The sequence below is a fragment of the Leucoraja erinacea genome, chromosome 3 (genome assembly GCF_028641065.1).
Source record: "Leucoraja erinacea ecotype New England chromosome 3, Leri_hhj_1, whole genome shotgun sequence".
Taxonomy (NCBI): Eukaryota; Metazoa; Chordata; class Chondrichthyes; order Rajiformes; family Rajidae; genus Leucoraja; species Leucoraja erinaceus.
The window spans coordinates 80,552,841-80,575,076 of NC_073379.1; the positions used below are offsets into that span (position 1 = coordinate 80,552,841).

A 22,236-nucleotide genomic window follows, 5' to 3' on the forward strand; every position below is an offset into this window, starting at 1 on the left:
AAAAATAAAATTAAAAAAATAAAAATAAAAATAAATACTTTGTATAATGTGCTAATATAGTTTTCCGGTAGTCTCTTCTTTCTCTATGCACAGGTATGCCTATGTTAGAGTTATGATTTAGTAATATAAATTACAGCAACTGCCTCAGTGCAGCTGATCCAAAGTTTTATAACCTTTATTTTCTGAGCATTAGATATTTTTTATAAAAGTGGAGAAAATGTTTGCTTGAGGTTTCTTATTTTACAAATGGAAGCTCACTATCATTATTTTATCAACAGATTCATGGGATTGTGTAGCAACATGTTTTTTTATTGACACAGCCCATAATGTTGTTGACTACATTGAAACAATATGGAAGATTCTGAAACTTGGAGGAATATGGATAAATCTTGGTATGTACTGTCTGAATAACCTGTTAGCCATTGTTTGCTCTTTGGTAACTATCTGACCTAATAGTCATCAATAAATGTTACATTGCAAATGAACATATATCTCAGGGTTTAAGACTGAAATGTTTTAATATTTGAATGAGTCTCTGGGATTCATTAAAAAAAAACTACAGCAGCATTAGCTGTTTTAAAACGTTTCCATTCTTAAACCTCTTGTGTATAAATTAATGCTAACATATCATGAATGTAGTTACTGATGAAATCATTCTTTTTGTATGTCTTGTTCTGTTTTCTCCAGAAATCATGATCACAACTGCCTTGATTCCTTGAGGGTTAGCCATAACAAAGTAAAATGTGAACATAATGGTATCTGCATTAATAAATGTACTACAACAATATTAAATGTAACAGAGCACTAGTGGTATTTTAAATTATGTTCCTCTGATGCTTTTCCACCTATTTCCTTATATAGACAACACAAATACTTCGTGCAAAGTGCAAAACCTGATAAAGAAAGCACCTTGAAGACTCTTTGTAGGTGACCATTATTCTGCAGATTGTTTTATTTTAATTTTTAAAACATTTAAATTTTATAAATAAACTAAGCAGATTAGAGAAGTGACATAAACCAAACTGTATATCTTCAGGATGAATGCTCATTTATGAAAATTTTAATGATTTGAATGGAGAAGAAAGTAAATACTGCATCTTATTCTCCTGAAAGGAATTCTGGGGGTATATTAGTGGGGCAGCTTCAGGCTACAATAGAAATACAGTTTGCTCAGATGTTTACATCAAAGTAATCATTTTTTAAAGCCAAGGTTTACATTGAAAATATATTGCAGAGATATATTAGAGAAATGTTAAATATGTAACTAAGAAAATGTGCACTATTCAATTTTAAATTGTTTATATTCAAATTACATATTTTTTTACATTTTTCCCAACATAATATATTTTGTTTTCGAAGAGCGAGAACTAAATATTTTCAAATTAATGTTTTGTGCAGTAGATTGTATTGAAAATATGCATTAGTATTAAAGGTAGAACTAACATTATTTTAATAAGCTTTCCTAAGAATGCATATATTGAAAATTATCCTTGGACCAACAAGGCTATTTTTCCATACATTATGCTAACTAAATTTAATAATTATTTCCTTTACTGCCTATGACTCTTCTGATATCTGTCTAATTTTTAACCCATACTATTCATTATTTGGCAGTTAATTTTTGTAAGTATTTTTGAGGTTCCAGTACTGCAGAAATCATTTTATTCCATGCTTTTCTATATTCTCTTTTTTAAACTCCTCTTTGCCAATCATTTTAAGTTATTAATACAACTTTGCTTTGCTCTATTGGTAAGTGGGAAATTCTCTTCACATTTCTTAGTTTTGTTCATTTTACTCTTGAATTCTGCATTTCTCCCCCAAATTAAATTGCCGTTTTATCATAACATTATCTTAATCATTAAGCATTTTGTGGATCTTGACCAAGCCCCCCTTTTTATCTTGTGAATAACACTTATTCATAAACGTTTTTTCTCGGATGCCTTCACGACTTGAAGTATCTTAACATTTGGTACTCTTCTCTAAATTTTCTATATTGCATTTGTCTGCTTTGAGATGAGTACAGGACTTTTAAATGGTATTTAACAAATCTAATAGGATTAAAGTCTTTTTTGATGTATTCAGACATTTTCGGGTGCATTTTCTTTCCATGCAGACTGTTCTGTTAACAAAAAATGAGCAATTGACTGAAAATAAATCTTTTTTCAGTCTGATGTATCAGAAGCCAGATTTCACAAAGTGAAAGTAGAAATAACATTTTAGTATCAGTGCCATCAGTATTTAGTGCCATTCTATCAATATCAATATTTATTAATATATCACATTTGTTTTAACATAATGAGCATGGGAAACAAAACAGTATGTATCTTTTTTGAAATGTAGATCAAAATTGCTGTATTTCTGGAAAGAAAATTAAACAGGAATAGTAAATATTTTTTATTTGATTTAAATTTTAATTACATTTGTGAACAAAGGAAAATGTTCTAACATTGAGTTCAAATTTCTTATCTTCAGTCCTGTTGCTGTGTGGTTCTTCCCAAAATCTGCATTTTGGAATTCAGGCATCGTTTTGTAGACATTAAAACAAATTAACCAAGTTGTAAAAGATTCCTAAAACGCATTCTTCGCACAATGAAATTTTGCACCAGAAATGAAATTGAAGCTTACCCTCCCTTTCAGCCTGAACTTTCAAGAGTATCAAGAGTAGAGTCAAGAGTATATTTAATTGTCATTTGGACCCCTGGAGGTCCAAATGAAATGCCGTTTCTGCAGCCATACATTACACACAAATAGACCCCAGACACAACATAATTACATTTTACATAAACATCCATCACATAGCTGTGATGGAAGGCCAAATAAACTTATCTCTCCACTGCACTCTCTCCCCCCCCGATGTCAAAGTCAAAGCCCCCGGCTGGCGATGGCGATTGTCCCGCGGCCATTAAAGCCACGCCGGGTGGTGCGAGGTCGCACACCGGGTCTTGGTGTTGGAGCCCCCGGTGTGCGCTCGCAAAGTCCCGCATTCCAAGCCGCGCGGGGCAGTGGTGCTAAGCCCCGCTCCAGGAGCTCTTCGAAGCCCCGCAACTCGGGCGGGAGAAGTCGCCGTTGCAGGAGCCCCGAAAAGCGGTCTCCCTCCAGGGATCCGCGGGCTCCCGGTGCCGCCGCCCGCAGACCCGCAGCAGCGGCCTCGGACTCAGCAGCAGCAGCGGCAACGCTCCTCCACCGCTCCACCCACTCCGGTCTCGGCCAGCTCCGCGACGGTGAGGTGAGTCGGCACCTGAGTCCCTGGCTTCTTCTTGTTGGAGGCCGCTCCTCGTTGCGGCCCCAACGACAGCTGAGACCCGACGAGAAAAGGTCGGGTCTCCAGTGCAGGGAGAGATTCAAAAGTTTCCACCCCCCCCTCTCCACCCCACCCCCACCCCCCCACACACACACCCCAAATTGTAAAATAACAAAAACTACATAAAAAAAACACAGACAAAAACATAAAAAAAAACGCGGACAGGCTGCAGAGGCCGCTGCTGACCAGAGTCGCGCCGCCTACCTACTTTCATCTGAAGAGTAACATTATTATACAGTGCCCTCCATAATGTTTGGGCCAAAGACCCATCATTTATTTATTTGCCTCTGCATTCCACAATTTAAGATTTGTAAATTTAAAAAATCACATGTGGTTAAAGTGCACATTGTCAGATGTTATTAAAGGACATTTTTATACATTTTGGTTTCACCATGTAGAAATTAAAGCTGTGTTTATACATAGTCGTCTCAAAACTCATTGGCCAACGGTTCATTCAACATCAAGACAATGATTCCAAAAATACTGCTAAAGCACCGAAGGAGTTTTTCAAACCTAAAAAATGATCAATTCTTGAGTGGCCATCAATCACCTGATCCGAACCCAATTGAGCATGCCTTTTATATGCTGAAGAGAAAACTGAAGGGGACTAGCCCCCAAAACAGGCATAAGCTAAAGATGGCTGCAATACAGGCCTGGCAGAGCATCACCAGAGAAGACACCCAGCAACTGGTGATGTCCATGAATCGCAGACTTCAAGCAGTTATTGCATGCAAAGGATATGTAACAAAATACTAAACATAACTACTTTCATTTACATGACATTGCGGCGTCCCAAAACATTATGGTTCCCTGAAATGGGGAGACTATGTATAAACACTGCTGTAATTTCTACATGGTGAAACTAAAATGCATAAAAATGACCTTTATTAAAATCTGACAATGTGCACTTTAACTACATGTGATTTTTTTTCTATTACAAATCTCAAATTGTGGAGTACAGTGCAAATAAATAAATGATGGGTCGTTTTCCCAAACATTATGGAGGGCACTGTATATACAATAAATCTATCGGTTTAGACTAAGATGCAAAGCAACACTGCTTATTTCTGGGATTAAACCGTCATTGATTATGGTGCCATTCATATCGGTTTGTTGTATTATTTCTGAATGCCTCTATCTCTTGCTTTTCTCTGCCACTGTCTCTCATGCAAACCTAAATATCAAGGTTTAATACTATTTTTTAATGCTATTAATATTCAAGTAACCTTATATATTCATTTTGTATGTATAAAAATTGTGGATTTTTCCATCCATTGAACTTGCTGTGATTATTTTATTCATTTGATTCACGGTGGCTTTATTCACTAGCAACTGTGCTCTCTCTTAATGAAACGAAAAATAATTTGCAAAGAAAATAGTCATTACAGGCAGAGGGGGAATTATCCCTTACAGCTCCCTTAGGTCATAAGAAGTATTCTAAAAGGCACTATTGATCAGGAGCTATATTGTTTACAATCGCACCAAGAGTTCCACCAGAGTCATAACTTGTCAAGCTATTTTTTTTAGGTTTTCAGTGGGTATACAACCTGGGCCAGAAGCATATTCAGTGGTTTTCCAGTCACCTGAAAAAAGAAGAGTTTCTAAACATCTAACCTACTTTTTAGCAATGTGCAATGAATGTATATAGTCCAATTTAATTTAGCCCAACTAATAGATATAATTTGCTATGTTATATATAGCCTTAGTTCTTTAATTATTTTAAATATCTCTATTGCATCATCTTTGTACAAATAGATTTTGTAAACTTATCTGGCTATGGTATAATAAAACGTTGGGGAAAAAAACTCAACAGGTGAAGAGGCAATATGTGTGTGGAGCAAAACAGGTCCACGGCCTTTGCTCAGAACTGGAAAACATTACCGTTGCAATAAATTTTAAAGAAAGCACTGCTGAAGAAAGCATATTGGGAGATGAGGGAAGCTGTGTGATAGGTTGGGAAGGAGTTATTTGAATGGCAAAGTGCAGGAATGTACAAGGCAAAAGGGATGTGGTGCAATATATTAACAAAAAGTTGAAATGATCTATAGAAGCCAAAAATATCACAATTTGTCCAAATCAAGTAAGAGCAATAGTTAAGACCTGGAATTATTTGTTGAGTCTGAATAAATGAGATACTGATCCTCCAGCTTCTGCTAAGCTTCTTTGGAGCAATGCAAGAGACTGAGGTTAGAGAAAACCGGAAAGACATAAATTAAAATGACCAGCAATCCGAAGCTCGGGGTGAAGGTTATATTATGTAGAGAGGTGTTTAGCAGAGTGATTGCTCAACCAGGAAGTAAAAGAGAAGGGATTATTACGAACTAAAAAGGATAACATATTGCGGTATATTATGTGGGTAGATTTCTAATGAATAGTTTGGAGCTATCTTCTCAAAGATGCGGATGTATCTGAGGTTGCAGATAAGGAAAATGAGTGTGAAATATTAGACAGGATTAACACAGTAGGAGAAGAAGTATTGAGAGATTAAGTGATTTTGAAAGAAAACAAATTGCCAGGCCTGGATAAACTATATTTAAATGAACAAGAAAAAATGTAGAGGGCTTTGCTACAATTTTCAATGTCCTTAGCTACAAGAATGGCAGCAGAGTATTAGAATATGGCAGAATGGCAGAGTAGGCTTGATGGGTCAAATGAACCTATGAAAATTGTGATGTTATTTTTAATGGGCAAAGAGGACAACAAAGTAATCACATGTACGTTAAGCAGCAGTGGCCAAATTATTGGAATAAATTCTGAGGGATATTATAAACCATCATGTAGAAAGCCATTAATTAATCTAGAACAATCAACAAAATTTGTCTGGCTATCTTGATTGAATTTTTTAGGAGGCAATGTAGGAGGCAATTGTTTACAAGAATTACTTAAATTGAGCAGGTTTTTGACAAATATGACAGGCTAGTTTAAATAAAAAGAAACCGGTGGAATCCAAGGGTGAATGTCTAGAACTGTATATGTCACTAGCTGAACTATTGTTTGAATGCAGTGTGAAGTTTTTGTTACTACATTCTAGGAATTATGTGATTGTGGTGGACAAGTTGCAAAGATGTTGCCAGGACTGGAAACATTTAACTGAGGAAAGATTTGAGGGCTGTTATTTGGATAAGAGAAGGCCAAGGCACTGAGTAAAATTTCCTTCAGCAGAAGAATAAAAAATATTGGGGCATACCTTTATCATAATTTCAAAATGCATGAGCAGGGAGATGAGCAAAATATGTGTGACGTAAATGTTACATTTTGTCAGCCTGTTTCTGTTGTCTAGGTCTTTTTGTATACAGCCTTGGACAGCTCCGATGTCGAGGAATTGTGTATAGAGTTTCATGGTCGCAAGTAAAGGTCCCCACTTATAATTAATGTTATTCCTTTAATTAAGACGGGCAGCAGGGATAGGTCAGGTAACTACAGGCCAGTGAGCCTTATGTCAATGGTAGGCTAATTATGAGAATCAATCCTATGTTCATTTAAAATAGCAGGTGCAGAACAGGGATAGTCAGCATGGTTTTGTCCAGGTGAAATCTTCTGTCACTAATATAAAGGTGATTTTTTTGAGAAGGTAACTAAGGTGATCGAGAAAGGTAGGGCACAGGATGTCATGTATGAAGACTTTAATACAACTTGATATGATCCTGCAAGATAAGACAGTTGACTGAGGAAGTGCAGTGGGCCTTATTTATTTGGATTTTAATTAACGATTAACAAGGTCCTGCAAGGTAGGCTAGTCCATGCTGGGTTAAGATACATGGGATCCATGATGAATGAATGAATAAGTTTAATGGCCAAGTATTTACATACAAGGAATTTGCCTTGGTGCATTCATAAATTAGATCTAAAATTGGTAAATTAGATCTAAAATTGACCCGGACATAGAAGGCAGAGGGTAGTGGGAGAGGGGTGTATTTCTGACTGAAGGTCTGTAACCTGTGGTTTTCTACAAAGATCAGTGCTGGGACCTCTGTTTGTAATTATGTATAAATGAAAATGAAGGTAGTCTGATCAGTAAAGTTGCAGGTGACACAAACATTGGTGCAATTGTGGATAGCAAGCATGGTTTTTCCCCCAAAAAAATACTAGAGGGCATAGGGTTAAAGTGAGAAGCAGAAAGTTTAAAGGAAATTTGCAAGGCAAGTGTTTTTACACAGAGATAGGTGTCTGGAATGTGCTCCTAGGATAGGTGGTACAAGCAGGTATGAAAGCAAAGTTTACGAGGAATTTATACAGGCATATAAACAGACAGGGAATAAAGGGATATGGACCATTGGGATTCAGATTTGTATCCTACATACCAGTGTTCAATGAAATTTCTTGTTTACAAGATGCTCACAGAGAAATCCATATAATACAATCATGATAAATACAACAATATAATAAAAATGACAAGTGCATTGCAGCAGAATGGTGCAAGATTGTATATATATTTAAAGCACATAACAGAATAACCAAGTGAGGTGGAGGTAAGATTAAGGGGACATGGCAGCACCTCGTCTGATAGCAGTGGGGAAGAAGCTGTTCTTAAGTGTGGAAGCCTGCGCTTTCAAGCTCCCATACCTTCCAGTATGTAGAATAGAGGAAAAAGAATAACCACAGTGGTAGGCATCCTTGATATTACTTCCAGTCTTCCTGATGCAACACACTGTGAAGATGGACTGGATGGAAGGAAATAATGAGCCAGTGATGGACTAGGCTGTGTTCACTACTCTGGAGGTATAGATGGTCAAGAGTAGAGCAGGTAGTTGCCCTATCAGACTGAAATGCATTCCATCAGAATGCTATCTGTAGCACATCTGCATAATTTATTTGTGGACATGCCAAATCTTCTCAGAAGCCTATGAAAGTAAATATGCTGATGCACTTTCTTGATCAATTTGAAGGGACCAGGTTAGAATGTTGGTGATATGGATGCTTAGGATCTGCTGGTGCAGAGGTCCAGAAGCCTGTTGCAGGTGTAGGTCCAAAGGCCAGGACCCAGCGTTCATAGATGAACTTACTCAGTATTATGGTGTAGTCAATGGATAGCAACCCTGACATTAGTATTCTTACTGTCAAGGTGATCCTGAGCTGAATGTACAAGAGAAATGGCATCTTTTGTAGATCTATTTCTCCTGTATGCAAATTATAAGCAGTCAGGGTGATTGTTGCAGATGAGGGTTCTGATCAGTCTTTCAGAGCATTTCATTATGGTTGATATTTGAGCTGCTGGGCGATGGTCATTGATGCAAGTCAATTTATCTTTTCTTGGGGACGAGAATGATGAAGGTTTCCTTGAAGCAGATGGGGACAGTAGACTGTTGAAGTGAGAGATTGAAGATATCGGCAAAGACTGTGGCCAGGTGATTGGTACACAATTTTAGAACCAGTCCAGTGATGCATTGTTGTCAGAGATCTCTCCCTATTTCGGCTTGTCCATTACTATGGAATGTTGATAAACAGAGAGACTTTGAAGTCCATAGTCCCCTTAAAATGTTAATACTGCTTGATAAGTTAGGGATAAGCCATATGGCATACTTGCCTTCATAGGTCGAAGCATAGAATGTTATTTTGGAAATGTTCAAAATGCTAATTAGACAATATTGTATTCAGTTCAGGTCACCACACCATAGTGAATCTCCTCTGCAGAGTAAAGTTCCTAATATTTTAATTGAATTTGAAGTCTTCAGCTCTCAGAACAAATTGGATCGGCTGGGTTTGGCTGTAGGGGTGACTTGAAAGTGCTATACAAAATTAAAAGAAATAGAGAGGTTAGATAGAATCCTTTCCCCATGGTAGTGGTATCAAAAATAAGATGACATAGGCATAAGATAAGAAGGGAAAGTTCTCTGCTCGGTTCACTCTGAATTTGCAATGTATTGTTTTCTCTGTCATTAAACTCACTCTCAAGAGAAAATCAATTGTACAGTGAACAGGTCTCTCCATTTAGGAGCCACAAATGCCACAGCATTACACCTAAAATCAGAAGCAACAACTGTACATCAAGTGCACAACAAATCGGCATCTCTTTTTGAGATAATTGCCCGCTATAGTCTGCACCATAGTATCACCAAAGAGACTGATGCTAACTTTTACCGATGATCAAAACAGGAGCTTTCGAATAAACCCATTATTTCAACCTGTTAGTTCCCCACTGATTTTTTTTCTGATCCCCACTACGACAGAAAAAAATGACATCAGCTCAGGGTCTGATACAACAGTGTTGCTCGTAGCCCAGTTTAGCCAGCAAAGCCCTCTTTACAACTGCTGTCCCACTGACTAATCCAGCGATACAGTAATATTCCCTACCAATCAATATTGCTGAATCTTCCATTATATCTTTGGATATGGCGGAATAAAATTAGGATGTGGCAACCGGGAAATCGGCAATATTGATCCTTGACCCCATATCACAATGGTATCAGGTAAAAAAGTGACGTGAAAACATTCTATGTGATCACCATCTACCATTCCCCTCAGCTGCTGAATCCATATTCTTCCATGTTAAACAACACTTAGAAGATGCAGCAAAAGCACAACGTCTACTATGGGCAGGATAACTTCAATATTCATTACCAACATGGCCCAACATTTGTTTTAGTAATTGGACTGCATAGCTATGATCCGAGCAACCTGCCAGACTGGAATCATTAGGAAGGTTAATACTCCTTGATCTGGTTCTCATAATTAATTATTGCTGATGCATCTCTCCAGGAGGGCATAAGTAGAAGTAATCGCTGCCCAATTCTTGCAGTGCCAGAATTTCCCATTTACACCAAGGAGATCATCAAGGAGAACAACAACCGGCTCCTCTCCCTGCCCTGTAGAACGGAGCGGTTCAGGAGATCCTTCACCCCTGCAGCCATTAGATTTTATAATTCAGACCGCTAGGCTGTAGGGGGATGCATTTTTGCAATTTTTAATTTTTAATTGTTGATTATTGGTCTTTTTAAGTATTTATTGCTCTCGGGTAGTGTCCACCGTGTATTCTATGTATTTTCTGTCTGCGTTCGTTTTGAATCTGTGGGTTTGTTGGTTGGGGGCTTCTGGACATCTGCACTTCCCTGAGGGGATCAATAAAGTATTTATTATTATTATTATTATTATTATTATTAATTGTTTGGCACAAAATGAGACAGATTCAGAACAAATGCATAATTGGTCATGCACCTGGCCAAGCTATTAAAGTACATTTCATACACAAAATAATTTTACAATATTAGTACTGATGCAACATTATGAATAATGGATGGTTATCCCACCCATGAACAAAACTCGAAAAATCCAATCTGGTTACTTACCATTTAGAACATAGATCAGGACAGACAGCACAGGAACAGGCTTTTCAGCCCACAATGTCCATGCCAAACCTGATGCTATGTTAAACTAGTCTCTTATGCCTGTACGTGATCCATATCCTTCCAATTCCTGCATATCCATGTGCCTATCTAAAAGTCTCATAAAGACCATTTTTGTATCTGCCCCAGGCAAGCTGTTCCAGGCACACACCATTCTGCGAATTAAAGCTGGCCCGCACATTTAACCTTTGCCCCTCTCACATAAGAGCTGTGTCTTCTAGTTTTTTACATTTGCACCTGGGGGGGGGGGGGGGGGGGGGGGGGAAGGAGTTCTAATTGTCTGCCCTATCTATGCCTCATATTTGTATATACTTGTGCCTAGTCTCTCCTCAACCTCTAATGTTCCAGAGAAAAACAATCCTAGTTTGTCCAACCTCTCCTTATAGGAATAACGTTCTAATCCAGGCAGAATTCTGATAAACTTTTTCTACATCCTTTCAGATACCTCCCAACCTTCCCATAATGAGGCAACCAGAACTGCATACAGTGCTCCAAATGCGGCCTAACCCATGTCCTATAAAGCTGCTGGCCACCAGTCTCCAATGAATAGGCTTAGAAGGGCTAAGAGGCTGGATGTAAGAATCTTAACAGGAATGAGAATGCTGATCAGAGAAAAGATCTGGTATGCAGAAGATGAGTCCTGGCTAAGAAAGAGGATGCAGAAGTAATAGACAAAGAGCTTAGCATGCTGAAGTTAAGAATTCAAGTGTTTACGACTAAATGTTCATTTAATAACCTTCCTTTGAACTACTTCCAGTTTCCATATCACACCACTTAAGAATTATGATCTGAGTGCTAATGTTTTCAACTTTTTGAAAACTCTCAGAAAGATTTGGAACAAAACATTTGGACAGATATATGGATAGGAAGAATTTAAAGGGTTATTGAAATTAGATGTAATTTTCCAAATATAAACCCATTTTCTTAATTTTAGCATTTTTTCTCATGCTCACTTCACAACCCCTTCATTTCATCTGCAAACTTATCAACCATTCCTCCAAAACCAACATTTGTTATTAATAAAGAAAATAAATATTGGTAGACTAATATTTGGTCTTTGTGAGGATACCTTTTATTGGGTTTTAATAGTGCACAGTGTATGTGATTGAAATGACAAGTTACATATTTTGAATATTAAATCAGGGATATTGAAGATTTAATGTTCATGATTTCATAAAAGGCCACATTAAACATTCATGTTTTGGTGCTCAATCTACAAAGAAGGGGTTATATCAGAAGTGTTTTTATTAAATTACAATATACTAGATTTGTTCCTAGGTTCATATAATAACAGATGTAGGAATGATATCCAAAGTCAAGATTATCTTGATTAGCTCATACACTGCAGATCCATCAAATCAAACATCCATAATGGATGTAATTGAAAATGTTCTCATGTTATCCCTGAGCTAAGCACATCTTTTTTCGTTTCATTACTCCTGTTATTGACTTTGGCAGTCAGCTTTCTGGAAAAAGTAAATATTTTCCAGAATACACTCTCATCGTAGAATTAGCACAGGTAATATTGATTCTATTGCCAATTCTTCAAATTTAAACCATAATATTTAAAATAATCATTTTTTCCTAATGTCGGCACAGGATTCGTGTAGAATATTGCAAATGGTTTACATTTTAAATCAAAATTAATTGGGGGAAAAAAAGCCTATGAATCCCAAGAAGGAGCACTATAACAAATGATGTAAACTGGTGTTTGATTGGTAGACCCAAGGAATATGCTGCTTTACATCTAAAGGATAGATTGATTGTTAGTGCTTATTTTAAATGCTGATTATACTTAGAAACAAAATTAAACAGGTCACAATAAACGCAATGATCAGGGAGCTGTGTAGATGCAGGTAACTAATCCATGAACACTAAATACCAACTTTGTTTCAATTATTTATCAAATATATAAGAATTTTGAAGATGAATCTCAGCATACTCCAAGTAGAACAGTGTGATAAATTTTAATGCATTTTTCTAATATAACAGAAATCACAAATAATACCCAATCTATTACAAAGCTCTCCTTTATTGACCACTTTATATGCAAACTTCTCTGCATGTTTGCAGTGCCGTGAGCCATCTTATTTCTTATCTTGTAAATTAATTGATCAATTGCTACTTAAACCAAACAATTTTTTCCTAGGTCCATTGCTCTATCATTTTGAGAATATGGCAAATGAAAAATCAATTGAACTGAGTTATGAAGATATCAGGCATTGTATACTTGAATATGGATTCAACTTGGAGGTAAGAACCTTGATCATACATAATTTTAAGAATAGATAAGACCACTATGGATATAAAAGTCAATCCCTTTGTATAGATTAATTTATGCACTACAGTTTGCACTATATCCTTTATATTTAATTACCCTCGACAAGGATGAGAGAATGAGGCAACCCATGCATGGATAAAAATGTTGTCATGACTAACGAGAGTCAATATTTTGTATAACTTTTAATTATCAATCTTAGTAAAACCCAAAAATGAATGTCATAGCACTGGCCCATTTTACATTAATTTAAGGATATTGTTGTTCGTTCTTGAATTGGAACAAAGTATTGAGTCTCTGTATATGAATATTGGATTACAGTTGCCAATGTCAAAATCAAAATCATATTGACTTGATCAACGCCACATTTTTTCTTCATTTTATCATCCAAGTTGATATTTTAAAGATCTATGGACTTCTGATATAGAATCTGTAGAATTAAAATTGTGGAGAATTTGTATCATTTCAGCACATACAGAACTAAAAACAAAAATCAAATCATTACCACTGATATTCGTAAGTACGTTTAATATCTTTTCCAGTAAATTAATTTTTTTGGGCATTCATCAATTCTGCAATTGGCCATAGAATATACAGGAAAAAATAAGGGGCACAAATTTGGAATTGAGCAACGAATACATAATATATTTGTTGTATTTAGAACACATTTATTGTATTCACAAGATTTAAAATACCAGAAATATTGTAACATTTTGCTTAAAAATTTAGAAAATGTCATTCAATGATTTTGGGAAGTAAGGATTTATTATTTGGGAAAGTTACATTATTTTCGCTAGAATGTGTTACTCAGAAATCAAATTTTTTTTTTTAAAGTTGACTGCAATTCAAAATTGCCTCGACATATTTATTGGATGTTGCCAACTGTACCTTCATAGTGGTTGCAGTTGACTCAAGACTAAATATGGTATGGTTATTATCATGTGTACCTCAGTACAGTGAAAAGCTTTTGCTTGCATCCAATGAAATCAGATTATACTAAACATGAGTATAATCAAGCCATACAAAGGTACAGCAAGTAATGCAGAAATAAAAGTACCACAATGCAGAATATAGTTTACAGCATTATAGTATTACAGTTCCAGACAAAAAGTTCAATGTTTACATTAAGGTAGGTTGGAAGATCGGGACTACATTCTAGCTTCTGGGAGGATTGTTCAGTAGTCTGATACAGAGGGGTAGAAGTTGTTTGTGAGTCTCGTGGTATATGCTTTCAACCTTTTGTATTGTCTGCCCGACGGGAGAATGGAGAAGAGGGAATCACAGGGGTGAAAATTGTCCTTGATTATGTTGGCTGCTTTCCTGAGACAGTGTGAAGTGCAGATGGAGTCGGTGGTGGGGAGTCTGGTCTGTGTGGGTCTCGACTACGTTCACAACACTCTGTAATTTCTCGCGGTCATGGGCAGAGCCGTTCCCAAACCAAGCTGTGATACAACCCAGTAGTATGTTTTCTACGGTGCATCTGTGGGTTGGTAAGAGTCGTTAGATATATGGTGAACTTACTTATCTCCTGAGAAAATAGAGGCGTCTGTGTGCCTTTTCGACTTTGTTTGGTTACACACCATTCTTCAGCCCAGAGATTTATCTTTAATAGACCAGGGGGGACTTGTTGGGGTCCCATCCCCTCAATGAGCGGGGGGGGGGGGGGGGGGGGGGGGGGGGGCTGCGGGCGGGGGGGGGGGGATGGGGGGGGGGGGGGGGGGGAGAGCTCTAGTACAGGGCCCGACTGGTAAAAAGCTCTCGGGAATTTCCTGAGGCTAGCGTGCTTTGACCTCAGAAGAGCTGTGATAGTCTCGGGAAAACCGAGCCGATGTGCGTTGTGCGTCGACCAAAGCTCTCAGTAGTTCTCGGGAAATCCGACCCGAGGTAGCATGCGTCGACCACGGAAGCGCTCGGAAAGTCTCGGAAGCGCCTTCTTTCTGCGTCTTTTGAAGAACGGGGGGGGGGGGCCTGGGCCACGTAACTCGCAGCTCGTGGAAAACAGTGAGGCTGCGCGTTGAAAATGCTGCGCAGCTTGCCGCTAGGAGAAAATGCATTGTGACGTCATCCAGCTTGCTTCGGCGCGTTAGATTTTAAAAATATGTCAAACTCGGGAAATAATCAAATTTTCAGATTGGGGGATTTTCGAAATCATGAGGTAAATCTCTACCGGAATATGTAAAAATGTCACCGTTACCGCATTGGGTTTTTGAGGAGATGTGAATCGCACATGCGCGAACACACGTGCACACACACACACACACACACACACACACACACCACACACACACACACACACACACACACACACACACCACACACACACACACACACACACACACACACACACACACACACACACACACGATCAGAGTTTTAATAGTTACTAGTCCAAGGGGGACCCGTTGGGTCCCGTTCCTTCAACGCAGGGGTGTGGGGCGCGGCGTCTGCTTTTCCCCGTTTTGGCATCTGGTTTTCGAGGAGATGTGTTTCAAAGGCGAGATGACAAGCGCAGTGGAAAAGTGGCGGTGGAGGGCATCACGGGACGACCTCGTCTCCTGCGCCTTCCCCGCCTCTCCTCCCCCTCCCCTTCCCCCTCCCATCTATCTCCCCCCTCTCCCCCCCTCCTCTCCTCTCTCCCCCCTCCCTCTCCCCCCTTCCCTCTCCCTTCCCCTACTCTCCTCCACTCCCCCTCTCTCCCCCTTCCTCCCCCTCTTTCCCTCCCTCCTCTCTCTCCCCGTCTGCCCCCTCCCTCCACCTCCCCCCTCTCCCCTCCCGGAAACGCAGAGGAGGGCGGCCGATCATGGCTTCTGCGAGGGGAAGTGCACCCACCTGCGTGACAGACGATTGTGCGTGAGAGACGGAGAGGAGGTCGTCTCCTATGATGGCTGCCATGGCCACTTTTCCACTGCGCTTGTCCATGGCCGAGCTGCGATTACGACCGCCGCCATGTTGTAGAACTTGAAGGAGCCCGGCGGAGTGCGCAGCATGACTTGATCACGTGTTCAACGGCTTCAATCAAGATCCGGTGGGGGGGGGGGAGGGGAGGGGGCGGCTGTGCCATGTAACTCGCAGCTCATGGCTACGCGTTGAAAACTGCGCAGCTTGCCGTGAGGAACAAAGGCATTGTGACGTCATCAGCTCGCTTCAGCACGTTAATTTTAAAAAGATGTCAGATTGGCGAACAATTTCAGTAAAAAAACTCGAAAAATCTATATTACTAAAAGTCTGATCTTGACCACTTCCTGTTGTTCTGTATATTGATTTTAGAAAAAAACGCTGCCACTTACGGCTGTGATGTTTGGCCATCTTACTCAGTCCCCCTCCACTGCAAAGGACAAGAGGATTTTTCCCATCAATGAAAAATAAAAGAGTTATTAATGTTTATAAAATGTTGAGGTTCTTTCTCCTGAAGGCCACGCCCCTTCCGGAGGGATTATAAAACCCGGAAGTGTTGAGTGCCTCAGTCAGTCTCTGCAAGATGGGGGAGCAAGAGGGTCACGTCTCTCAGTCTGAGCTGTGAATAACACTGAACACATGTCTACTAAACTTTGAATGCTTTTACTGACCTGTCAGTGCCCTTAATGTGGTTTGAAAATATAGTTTGGAATTGCTAAAGCTGTGTTGCCTTTGGTTTGGAAATGCTAAAGCTGTGTTGCCTTTGGTTTGGAAATGCTAAAGCTGTGTTGCCTTTGGTTTGTTAATGCTAAAGATGTGTTGCCTTTGGTTTGGAAATGCTAAAGCTGTGTTGCATTTGGTTTGGAAATGCTAAAGCTGTGTTGCCTAATTAGAGTTGCCTTGCCTAATTAAAGAGGGACACAGAGAGGCAGAGGGAGCGAAATGTCAGCGTGCGCAAACCGCCGAAGCGTTCAGAATGTTCCGGAAATGAAGCTTGCATGTCTCATGCACGAAAGCTGTCGGCAGCTCTATGGAATTCGGGGGAGGAGCCTGCGGCGTCACACACACTAAGCACCTGCCCCCACAAACAGCGGGTCCCTTCTAATGTACGCTGTCAAAAAGAAATAAACAATGCTTTAATCCACAGCGGGGGCGCCAGGAGGCAGGTGGGCCTCGAGCAAGGGTGCTTCAACCGCTCGCTAGAGGATGTTTGACTAAAGTGCTCAGAAAGTTCTCGAAATGCTGCGCGCTAGTCTCCTGCACGGCAGCTCCCTGGAGTTCGGGAGGAGGAGCCTGGATCGTCACACACACTAACCACTCCCCCGCTCACACACACAGCGGGGAGGGTCATGACTTCACAAAAGAATGCACGTGTCCTCTGGATCTGAAGAACCTGCTCCTTCTTTCTGCGCCTTTTATAGAACGGGGTGCGGGGGTGACTTAACTCGTGCAAAACAGCAGATGTTTAATCCAGAGCCGGGTCGGGGGGGGGGAGGACAGAGAGGGACACAGAGAAACAATAAAAATGAAAAAAAAAGAAATGAACAATTCTGTAATCCACAGCTGGGGGCGGGGCCAGGAGGCAGGTGGGCCTCGATTGGTGGGCATGTGGCCATTGTGACGGCAGCAGCTGTCAAGCGGCAATTTTTTTTTTTTAAGTGAGTTTTGTGAACAATTTTATTCAAAATCTGGGGAAATAATTGACCAAATTTACAGAGGAGTGGATTTTTGAAATCATAAGGTAAATCCCTACCGAAATATGTAAAACTCTTCCCATTTTTGCGTCTGGTTTTCGAGGAGACATTTCAAAGGCAAAATGACACACACACACACACAGTTTTAAAATTATTTAGATATGATAGAACCAGTGACCACTAATAATTCGTTAATATTTCAGATAAATAGCCTTTGATTAAACACTCTTGTATCCTAAAGAGTGTTTCATTGTCATTTGCACCAGGAACAACAATAACATCATTACACTGTGGCTTTATAGACACATTTCACTGTTCCTCAGTACATGTGACAAACAAAGTACCATAAAGTGCCAAACCATTGACACCACAAATAAATATACAATAATCAATAACACAATAGATTATCAGATCTATAACACAATAAATCAGTAACCAGACCTAATAGTACAAACCAAAGTAAGTAGTGCAACCATAATAAAATCCATAGCAGATTATTGCTGAGGTAGGGTTACGGTTAGGGTTCTGCAGTTCAAGATCCTGATGGTTGATGGAAGAGCTGGTCTTGAACCTAGCAGTCATCTTGAACCTGGCAGTCATGGTTCTTCAGCTCCTGTACCACCTTCCCAATGGTGACAGCAAGATGAGAGGATGGCCAGAGTGGAATATATCTTTAATGTTAGCTGCCTTTTTGAGGCCGTGTTTCCTGCTGATCCCCTCGATGGTGGGGAGGTCAATACCCATGATGGGCCTGACACTGTCCTCTACTTTCTGCAAACTCCTTCATTCCTAGGGATTTGAGTAACTGAATCAGGCCATGATGCAGTCATTATGCTCGCTGCCATACACCTGTAAAAGTTCAAAAGAAAACACTGGGTGGTGGGTATATGGAACGAGCTGCTAGAATAAGTAGTTGATGCAGGTCCTATATCAACATTTAAAAGACATTTGGACAGGTACATGGACAGGAAAGATTTAGAGGGAAATAAGCCAAATACAGGCGGGTCAGACTAGTGTACATAGGGCATCTAGGTCGGCTTGGATAATTTGGGCCGAAGGGCCTGTTTCCATGCTGTATGACTAATATTCGGCAACATGACAAATCTCCTAAGTCTTCCAAGGGGCTTTTTCAACATGTAACAAGTTTATTTTTAATATTTAGGATATGTAGGGAGGGAAGGAAAGAACAAAAGGAAGGCTTGTTATGGAGTGAAAAGCATGAGATATTAAATGACAAATTGAATGCTGGAACAAAAGAGAATAATAAGGAGGCAAGTAAAAATGAGCCTTTTCAAATCCATTTAAGGGTTATGGCTACACTATCATTGCCTGTATTTGAGTCTTATTAAATCTTAAGTCTTAATTGCTTTTGAGAAGGCGGTGCTGTTACATCCTACAGTGATATCCTAGATTGGGATGATCAATAGTTCAATGATACTTTATTGTATTATGTACCCAGACATTACTTTAGACCTTAGAGTGGAAACAGACCCTTCAGCGTGCTGATGAGCAATCACCGCATGCACTAACTTGCACATGCTAGGGACAATTACAACTTATCAAAGCCAATTAAACTACAAACCTGTACATCACAATACTGTTGTTGGGGATGGCTTTTATATCTGAAGCTGGAAGCAGTAAACATTTTGATGCCCTAGAATAATAATAATAATATAATAATAATAATATATTTTATTGTCATTGCACATAGGTGCAACAAGATTTGGTATGCGGCTTTCATCAGATAGTCATAACTTAAACAAACAATAAAATTTAAATACCCCGAGAAACATGATTTATTAAAAAAAAGAACAGTAAAACAGTCAGAAGTGCGAATATGTCTGTGCCGGGTCGATGTGCGTTAATACAGGTCATGGGGGTGGGGGGGGGGGGATAAGAATATAATAATAATAATAATAATAATGTTTATTTATATAACACTTTTCAACAAAACCAGTATTTGAACCAAAGTGCTTTACAGAGATTGATTAAATTAATTGAACAGATCAAATGTCAATAAATCCATACAAAACAAAAAAGAGAAAAAAAAGAAAAAAAGACACAGAACAGTACACTATAGAAATCAACATGAAACGTCCCCCCACAGCAGAATTCACTGTGAGGGAAGGCACTAAAAATATCCAGTTCTCCCCCTCATAGTCCACCCGAGGTCGGGGTCTATATGTGGCCTCCTCAGCCAACTTGATGTTCTCAGGCCCTCTGCCGCGAAGCTGGATCATCAGCGTCGGGTGAACATTCTTCAGCGGCCTGGACTGAAGCGGCCGCTTCCTCCCTGAAGACTGCAATGTCCAAAGTTCTCAGGCCGCGCCGGCCGGACCTCTGACACTGGCGAACTCGGACACCAGGCCCCGTGGTGTTGAAATCCAGTGCCTCCCGCCCGCGGCTGGACGCTCTGCAGCCGCAGCTCAGCGATGTTGCAGTCGGCGTTCCCACATATGAACTGTGTTTGGAAAAGGGAGTAATTTGATTAGCACTTTGGCCAGTTTGGAAATCGCTCACTCCACTCTTTCTCAAGAAGCATAATTTGAACAAAGATATAATTTTTGCCTCGATAGTCATCAATAGAGCTGTACCTAATTTTCTATTACCCTTTAAACACAAATGTCAAATGACTGAGACATGTCAAATTTAAAATAAGAGGTGTAAAGAGATATGTAATAATACTCACCCACTACAGGTGCACAACCTTTTATCCGAAAGCCTTGGGACCAGACACTTTTCGTAATTCAGAATTTGTCGGCCTTCGGAATGGAAATTTTTTAGCGTAGATTTTAATGGCTGGCTCAGTGGTAGAGTGCTCGGCTCATATCCGCAAGGTCGCGAGTTTGCGCCTTGATCCCGGCAGTTACTCGGTCGCGAGTTTGAGTCTTCAATGTCGTTTTTTCTTGCAGAATAAATGTCTGTATGAAATGCAGTGTGTTGAATGAATTCCTGAATTTGTAAATGTGCCCGCAGCATTGAATCACCTCTCGCACTCATGTCACCCTAGCGGGGCTACATGCCCTTAGGCGGCCTAGCTCAGGGATTCTTGAATCCCCGAGCTAGGTCGCGAGTTTGCGCCTCGATCCTGGCAGTTACTCGGTCGCGAGTTTGAGTCTTCAATGTAGTTTTTTTCTTGCAGAATAAATGTTTGTATGAAATGCAGTGTAGGAGAGGTGTACTGACTGTGTGGGCAGAACTTTGGAAGTGATTGCCCACCAGTCTAAAAAGCCGCGGTGTCTCCCTGTCCCTGGGATAGAAGGGGGCGATCAAACAGCACAATACCTCCCTCCCCCTCCAACTCCAGAGGAATCCGCTCCCCGATGGGCCATCACGGTGACAAGTGGCAGTTTGCCCACAGCCCGAGCTGCGCCCCCTCATCCGCCATCCCAAGAACAAGACGTACCTTGCACACCATCAGCTTCTGCCCCTACGTGTTCCTCTGGAGTTGGAGCGGGGCTGGGCTGGAGTTGCTGCTGGCTGTGGGTCTCTGGGATCTCCGTGCTTGCAGTGGGCCTGGGGGTCGGTGTCCCGTTGGTCCTGACGTCTCCGGCCACCCCCCTGGACTGGAGCTGAGACTGGGAACTGTACCGCCCTTGCCCCCTCCCTCTGCAACTGCAAACAACCCCACTCTCCTGCAAGGGCGGTACAGTTCCCGGAGGATAGCAGGTGGCCGGAGACGTCAGGACCAACAGGAACCCGCTCCCCGATGGGCCCCTACGACGCCCCGAGCTGCGCCCCGTCATCCGCAACCCAGGTTCCTCTGTAGTTGGAGCGAAGCTGGGCTGGGCTGCTGCAGGCTGTGGGTCTCTGGGTTCTCCGTGCTTGCGGCGGGCCTGGTGGTCGATGTCCAATTGGTCCTGACGTCTCCGGTGACTGGCATTGTATGCTGGCATCGCCGACGTGAAGACAGTGCAAAGCCCCCGCGCCGGTGCAATGAGCGGGGAGCTGGAGAGGGGAGGGAAGGGGTCACACACATGGCCGGGAAGCAGAGGGGTGTAGGTGGGGTGAAACTGAAGGGAGCGACAATCTGCTGCCGCCTGCCTGCTGAGTTAAAAAGTTCCCACGCAAGACTCACGATACAGTGTGTATCGTGAGTCTACCGTGGGAACTTTTTAACTCAGCGGACAGGCAGCAGCATATTGTCAATTATTAACCCTCCCGCGCAATATACCCTCACCTTCTCTTTTATGAATGGGGATTTAGTTCCCCTTTCTTCGAGGACCGACCGGAGGTTCCGCTGTCACCTCTGCGGGCCGCCCTCGGTGAACGTTTTCAAGGACCTTTCTTCCAGGACCGAAAAAATGTCCGCTATTCGGAGGTTTTCGTTATTTGGATTGTCGGATAAAAGGTTGTGCACCTGTACTTTATTTTTGTGTATAGGCGTGAGATAATTTCACATTTTGATTTATTATGGCTGGTATATGGTGCTGCCTGCCATGTACCAGCGAGCTCTGAGTATCATAACTGTTTTTCATTTCCGCCTTTCAAATCTGGCACAAATTCTGGGTGTGCTGGGTCTGGTGGAAAGTGCAAAAATAACATATTTTGTGTTGGGAGAGGAATGTGGAGAATTAGAATAAATGAACACCAATTATAAATTAAATTGGAAGATCGAAAACAAATAATAGGAAATTGTGGAAGAAAAAGTGTGAAACAAAGCTTTATTTGAAATTCCGTACAGTAAAACCCATTTAGAACAATACCTTGCACTATAAAATAACTTGA

At 40.7% G+C, this 22,236-nt stretch overlaps 1 protein-coding gene across 6 annotated transcripts in view; it reads left to right on the top strand.

Moving 5' to 3' along the window:
• Positions 1-22,236, top strand: part of carnmt1 (carnosine N-methyltransferase 1) — a 49,282-nt gene that overhangs the window by 20,326 nt on the left and 6,720 nt on the right. For 2 of the 6 annotated variants that reach the window (XM_055633060.1, XM_055633059.1), the window contains exons 6-7: positions 279-392; positions 12,791-12,894. In XM_055633060.1, the coding sequence (XP_055489035.1) occupies positions 279-392; positions 12,791-12,894 (218 nt within the window). Of the gene's footprint in view, positions 1-278; positions 437-687; positions 836-861; positions 924-12,790; positions 12,895-22,236 lie in introns of those variants that run through there. The other 4 variants (XR_008723225.1, XM_055633062.1, XR_008723224.1 and 1 more) reach the window with 4 other exon arrangements.